The sequence below is a fragment of the Vicia villosa genome, linkage group LG6, assembly GCF_029867415.1.
Source record: "Vicia villosa cultivar HV-30 ecotype Madison, WI linkage group LG6, Vvil1.0, whole genome shotgun sequence".
In the NCBI taxonomy this organism is placed as follows: domain Eukaryota; kingdom Viridiplantae; phylum Streptophyta; class Magnoliopsida; order Fabales; family Fabaceae; genus Vicia; species Vicia villosa.
The window spans coordinates 160,350,318-160,358,018 of NC_081185.1; the positions used below are offsets into that span (position 1 = coordinate 160,350,318).

Consider the following 7,701-nt stretch of genomic DNA (forward strand, 5'->3'; position numbering starts at 1 on the left):
CAACTATGACTTATGACATCTCATTCGTTATATATATTATACATTATTTTTAGTTAATTTTATTTATATTTTTATTAATTTAGTATTTAATTTAAAACCATTATGAATAAATTGTTTAGTTGGTTTTTTTTGTTGTCTTTATATGTGCATATTAGTTACACTTAGGGAGCCAAATTTAGAGTGACAAATATGTTCATTCGGTTTAGATCTGTAAAAATGTGCAAAAGAAGTGAAACGAGTTAGATATAATAGAGGGTTCAAACTTAAAACTTTAGTCTCTTTTAGAAGAAACAAATAAGAGTGGAGCGAAAATATCGGCACTACACATTTTAAATTTAAAAATGAATATATGTGTTAATGTTTCTGCTCGCAACAATCAATAAAAAAATAAAAGGTGGTAGAACTAACACATTAAATAGTGCATGTTTAAAATTTTAATTTATTAATAAAAAATACACAAAAAATGGACATATCTAATAGGTCAAACTCCGTTTTGCTACTCATGAATAAACTTGAGGAAATATAGGAGATAGGATCCTCTCTATTTTTTCTCTCTATTTTCCCTCTCCATTACTATAGTTTTGGAGATATATGTAGGGCATAAAAAATAAATGTACACATTATATGTCATATTATTACATTAATATTTTTTAAACTTTAGTAATGCACAAAATAGAGAAGGAAGAAAATGAAGAAGATTCTGTCTCGAAATATAAAATTTTCGGGTGCAAACAATAGATGGTGGAAGGATCTTTAAAAGCAAGTTTTTAAAATACAAAAAGCCTAAAAAATAGCTTATCATTAGTGACGCCTCAAATATTATATGCCTTACTTAAAATATCTTTTAAAATTATAATTATTTATAATTATTCAATGCAAAAAGAAAATCTTTATTTATTTTTATAAATTACAATCTCCAATATGTCAATTACAGAGTCACTTTAATTATATATCCCAATAGAACTTTACAAATTACAACTACTTGTACTATAATTGATCTTATTAACTATTTAATTAATGTAAGAGAGGGAGAGACAATGAGAGAATAGTATTGTTACTGAAGTGTTTTTACTGTATATTGTATATTTTATATGGGTAATGATAACGAGTGTCTCGGAGATACCGGTTAAAAAATTAAAAAGGTAAGTAGAGTATTATTTAATAGATTAAAAAGATAAAAATTTTTTTATCTAAAATATATGTATTCAATGCATTGAAAATATAAATAATTAACTTTTCTAAACAATATTATGTTTATTCATGCATTGATCTAGAATAATTTTTTATTTAGATTGCTTAACCAGTGCCATGGAGCACTTGTTAACGTGACCCTATTTATATTTATCATAAATATAAAGTAGAACATGTTAAATTAAAAGTGGTACAAGTAGTATTAAAAGCAACGCTGTCTTGACAAATTTTTCTACATCATTATCTACATTGTATGCACTATCACTGTTCATTGTATTTAGATCCTCTCTTCCTTGCTTTTACCTGTTGCTGAAGAGGAATTTAGTAGGCAGTTATTTTGGTGGTATAGGGTAAGTTGACATGCATATTAGTTGGTAAGGCAATCATTCCTATCCATACTTTTTTGCAAATAACCTTATAATATTTTGCAAAGCTACCACAAAAAATACTCAAGTCATTAACCATCTCCTTCAAGAATGTGGTCACATTTTGGTCAACACATTAGTCCAGTTAAATGTAAGATTTATGGTGGAGGTACTTCTTGAACTAGGTTTAGGTACATTACTTATATGCTTAGATTCATAATAGGACAAATACTATTTAACTGTCTTCAGTGGCGGAGCCAGAAATTTTAGAGAGCCTGGGCAAAAAATTTATAGCTTATTTTTACTAATTTTACCCTATGTTTCTACTAATTTTACCCTTAATTTTGTCTACAAATTTTGCTCTTAATTTTGTCCAAAAATTTTACACCATATTTTTACTAATTTTGCCCTTAATTTTGTCTAAAAATTAATAATTTTGCCCCTAATGTTGTCTAAAAAACCAACTACTAAGTGGGGAGTATACAACAAAAGGAGGGGTTGAGCCCGGGCGCGTGCCCGGGCTCGCTGGGCTATAGCTCCGCCCCTGACTGTCTTGGAGTTCCTATATTCAAAGACAAGCCTAGAAATCATCATCTTTAAATCATAGTAGATAAAGTATTGGCTAAGATAGCTACTTGTAAGGCCACAATCTTTACATGATGATTAGGGTTCAAATTGTCCACCCAGTCATACAAGGCATGCTTTTGTATAGTCTAAGGATTTATGAATGGACTATTAATCTACTTCGCAAACTAGATTCTTGCATTAGATATTTTTGTATCGACAAGTAGCATAGACAGTAAAAAGCTCATTACTACATATTAGAATGTTCTTTGCTCACCTTTGTCTAAATTTTGAAGATTAATTTTTTATTTGATAGTAATAATACTGATAAACTAATTTGGACATGACCTATAAATGGTGATCTATCTTTTAAATATGTCTATGTTTGTATTAAGAGGGATCAAATTGTCCATTCTTTGACAAAATTCATTTGGTATCCTTGCATATCACCTACTAAGTTATTAGTGGCTTGGAAACTAATGTGTAATGTTATTACAACAGAAGACAACTTGATTCGAAGGGAAATTCATATAGCTTTTAGGTGTTCTCTAAGTAATCACAATAAGGAAACTATGGACCACTTATTTCTTAGATGTAGGTACACTTTATCTTTCTGTCATTGAGTGGAGAGATTGCTTGGCATAAACATTGATAGAACTAGTTATGAAAACTTATTCAAATTTACTGGTAAAAGTTGTAACTCTCAAAGTCAAAATATGATCATGACTCCCATCACAAAAAATTATATCGGGTTTCAAAATGGTAAAGTTAACTTTGATAGCGACATTACTCATGTTAAAAATTGGTCTATATGGCATATACTTCTTTCAATAGGCACGTGTAATCTTTAACTCACGAGTCAACAATTATTAAAATCTTTTACATCAAATTGCGACCTTTACTATACCTTGAATCATACAAGTCAATTAGTGTTTTCGTAGTTATAATTGGATTAAGTGCAACACAGATATTTGTCAAAAAAAAAAAAAGTGCAACACAGATAAAGCTTCAAGTAGAAATCCTAGAATATTAACTTATGGTGGAATATTTAGGAATAATTTGGGAACATTCTTGGAATATTTCTCAGCAAAGATACGAGTTTATCCTCTTTTCAAGCTGAATCGTTAGGAATCATGCTTGCTATTGAATATGCTAACGAGAAGAATTAGAGAAATCTTTGGCTTGAAATGGCCTTAATGTTGGCCATGTGTGAATTTTCTAATGTGAATATTATCCATTGGCATCTATTAATTAAATGGAAAAACACGTTTCACACTATACACTCATTTAGATTAAACATATCTCATCATAAAAACTTGCTATACTTGTTCAACACATAGAATCATATTATCCCTTTTTTATGGTGACAACACATCTTCCAAGGAGGTGGCTTAAAGTAGAGGTTAAGTGTCGCAAAAATAAGTACAAATATTTTTGAAATCACAAAGATTTAAATATGTTGGACAGACAATAATGAAAACTAACCAAATGACTTCAAGTAACAAATCCAAATGTTTACCAGTTTGATCAAATCGATCTACATCTGGAAAAAATAGCTCTTCGATTCACTATACTTTAAAACATGTTACAAAATATTCCAATATGAGCTACAAGAAACAAAGTTTAGAGTTCTCAAAATAAACTCTATATTCTACCAAAAAAATATCCCAATATCTCCAATAAACCCTACATTTGCTTGATTTGATCAATAAGAAATTTTTTGACAATCGTAAAATAAAAGTATTTTTTAGCTTTCCTACTACAAACCTCCATAGATATCTGGAAATATATTCCTATGATTAGACACGTGCAAGCCAAGTAAGCTTCTTTGGCACCACCTTACCCTGGAAACTTAATGAAGGCTCACCAATCAAATTATTTTTTATCCCTTGTCACTTGCAAAGCACATTAAAGTTATCTAAAATAACCTCTAAGTATCCATCATACCTTGACTTTCAATCCCATAGCTTGTTCTTGTCATGAAAATTTTCACTAGTTGATGATGAATAAACAAAAACTTGGGAACCTTATAAAATATACATGATCCACATATTTTAGCTCTTTTAGCCATGATCACTTCACCATGCAAAATCTTCAATACCTCATTTTAAATTATAGTGCAATAGCCTAGATCATCAAGCATGCTTATGGATAGAAAAATTTGCATAAGTTCTTAAACATACCTCACATTATGAACAAGAAACTCGTGATCAACAAACATTTTTAGTTTGGTCTTACCAATTCCATAAACCTTGTCAGCCTTATTATCACCCATGCAAACTAGTTTAGCTTCACAATATCAAAGTATTATTTTCTTAGACAAATGTGATAAAGGTAACTTGAGTCTATGACCCAATTATCTTAAGCCTCCAAACTCAACACCGCTAGTGCACTAGAAACCTCATAATTATCACCATCTAAGCCAACTACAATCTGAACAAAATCATCATTGCCCTGCGACTTGGAATAATCCCTTCTAAAGTGATTGGTTTTCTAATAAGTAAGGATTTAAACCTTCGCTTGTCAAACCTCATTGATTTTTGAGATCCCTCTACGCTCACCTTTGAAAATTCCTTCAATCTCAAAGACGTCTGGAATTTATCCAAAGTAATAATACTTTCCTTACCATAAAGAAGGGTGTCCTTAAAGTGCCCAAAGAATCTAGATAATGATATTAACAAGGGTAATGCCTTATACTCATCATCAATCTTCACCCAATATTCTTCAAATCATCAATAATTTTATAAAATTATGCCAACTACTCTACTATGGATTTGTTCTCTATCATTCAGAATAAGTAGAATTTTTGTTTCAGACACAACTTGTGATCCAAAGACTTGATCGTATACGATTATTTAAATTTTTTCCACATCGAAGTCACAATTTAATCACTACTAGAAAATTTGCTTTTAGAGACCGAATTAGAGACCGAAAAAACTTAAAAATTGGTCCCTAAAACGTCTAGCGACCGATTTAGCGACCGATTTAGCGACCAAATTTAGTGTACTTTTTCATAAAATAAAATTAAAAGTTGTGATACCAAGGAATTGAACTTGTGACCTCGAGAAGTATTTTAATAAGAACTTGTCACTACACTACTTTAGATATACTATTATATTTTATATTTAAACATATATGCATATAGTTTGATATAAATATATTATATGTTAAAACAATAAAAAAAATATGAAAATTTTAGTAAAGATTAAAAATTGAAAGAGAATTAAAATCTTTAAAAAAATGAAAGGAAATAGTAACATAATAAAGAGGATTAAAAATAGTAAAAAAAAAACAAAAAATATTAGTGACCGAAATTTCGGTCTCTAATTTTTATATATAAATTAAACTGTATATAAAAATATTTTTTCGTGACCGACTTAGTGACCTCTTAAAATTGGCTCATAAATATCAAATTTTGGTGGTTAATTCGGTGTACAGTGACCAAATTTTTCGGTTACTAAATCGGTCATTAAAAGCAAATTTTCTAGGAGTGTATGTCTCTATACTTCCCTTAGAACTTTATCCATCAAAAGATAATGTAACTCTAGGTCTTATCAACGATCTCAGTCTTTTGCGCTTGTGCTAGGCGTGCAGACATCGACGTCTCACTCTCCAATGCTTCAATAAAATTATCTTGAATTATTTTTTTTTCATGTTCACTATCCACAAACCAAAATCATTGTCTCTAGAAGACTTCTCAATCTTGCATTTATAACCCATGGTGGTCATTTGTAAACACAATCTTTTTTCCCCACGGTGGGTGCCACTTGTTGTGATATTGAAATGTTTAATCACGCCAGTAAATTCGATGTGTGAGGTTAAATAATAATGATAACCAAAATAAATGATCTTCAGAAAAAATAAATCTTTGTGCAATAAAACAACAACTTAACTTGGTGGAAGAAGATAAAAAACGAGAAAAATATTAAGTTGTTTATCCAATTCGATCAAATAATCTACTATGGGGGAGGGGGAGGGGGAGATAACGACTCTTAGATTCACTATGCTTCCAAAAGTTAATACAAAATATTATAAATGAGTTACAAGAAAATAGTCACCCATGTTCTCAAGATCACAAACCGAAACAAGTAAGTCTAATACACCAAAATTGCTAGGATTGGATCTGATACCCGACGGACCCGAATCATATGTCAGAACCAATCTGACTTGGACCGCCAACGCCTAGACCTGTCGATGGCCTCCAAATCTCCAGTCGCCATCGTCGCTCGGTGAAGCTCCACTATAGACCTTCTTTGCCTGGACCCGCCTGACCATCTTGTATTGTCGTTACCTGACAGTCGCATGTCACCATCTTCATCGACCTCCAGGCTTATATATTTCTAAATTTTATAATCTCGAAATATGTTTCATTTCTCTTCATCACTTAAGGTTTCTAGACATATTTGTTATTATTGATCTAAGTTAGAATAAAAATACATCATATAACATATGCAAGTTTATTAGCCACCATAGCACCCGCCAATTCGACATAAGAGGCATTGGTTATATCAATATTTGCAACAAAACAATAAGAGCCACATTGTAACACCTCAAAATTCATGAGTCCTTAAAATTTTAGTAAAGAACGTGTATATAAAAGTACTTAGATTTACCCTTGCGAACCTTTAGAGCTAAAAAGTGGAAAATTAGAAATCAAAAGGAGCCTGGATGTGGATTGATCCATGAAAGAAAATAAACAATAAACTACAAAAACTTTAGGCTCTATATATAATATATATCATCTTATAACTAAGCATACCAGCTACAAAATCATGTTAATTAAGTAACATCAACAACTTTATACCTATAAAGTCCCTTATTCATCTCTTAAATATTAATGTAACTATATATTAATCCATGACTCTCTTCAAATCCAAATAGCACCAGCCTCCTTCAACATAGGTACTAACTCATTCCTCACATGAAGACTCATAATTTTCTTAGAACCACCTCTGAACTGTTGTCCTATGAAAACAGCAGGCACACTTGGTTTGCACCCCATTTGAAGCAACTCACTCTCAATCTGCGAACCGTTTGCGATCTTATCGAGCTCATAAACAATAGGGTTGGCTCCAAAGCTACGCATCAGTGATGTTACAGAATGGCTCAAACAACAAGTGCTCTTGCTGAATATCACCACTGGCTTTTCACCTACCATGCTTGTGACAGTGTCCATGATATGTTTTTTGTTTGTGGAAATTCAGTTTCTTTTATGTGTTATTTATAAGGTTATGATGGTGGTGTGTGTCACAATAGAAGAAGAATAAGATTCAGATTCATGATTATTGGTATATTTTTTTTCTGCTTTGCCATATCCATATATATGTTTTTTGCAGCATCATAATACGGTGATGTAAACAGTATTGAGTCCACTTGTTAGTTGTCTCTACATACAAGTTTTAGATAACTTTGTGATCTTTGTAACACACATGCATATTGTTTAGGATTTTGTCCTAAACCAAGAATAGAAAGTGGTATGTTGGGTATAGCCGTATGGGTGTGGAATTGAACGGTGCATAGTTTAGATTTGTGTTTTGGATTTGATTTACTATCTTAGTTTTTGTCAAATGTGTGATTCTTG

General features: G+C 31.2%; 1 protein-coding gene across 1 annotated transcript; it reads right to left on the bottom strand.

Annotated features, from left to right (window-relative positions):
• Nucleotides 1-6,760: 6,760 nt before the first annotated feature.
• Nucleotides 6,761-7,399, bottom strand: LOC131612995 (monothiol glutaredoxin-S6-like). The gene has a single exon (XM_058884724.1). The coding sequence runs from the start codon at nt 7,294-7,296 to the stop codon at nt 6,988-6,990; it is 309 nt and encodes a 102-aa protein (XP_058740707.1). The 5' UTR covers nt 7,297-7,399; the 3' UTR covers nt 6,761-6,987.
• Nucleotides 7,400-7,701: the final 302 nt, after the last annotated feature.

Bases quoted from the DNA above. Each gene is read 5' to 3' on its own strand.
- LOC131612995 (XM_058884724.1), bottom strand. From the start codon at position 7,296: ATGGACACTGTCACAAGCATGGTAGGTGAAAAGCCAGTGGTGATATTC.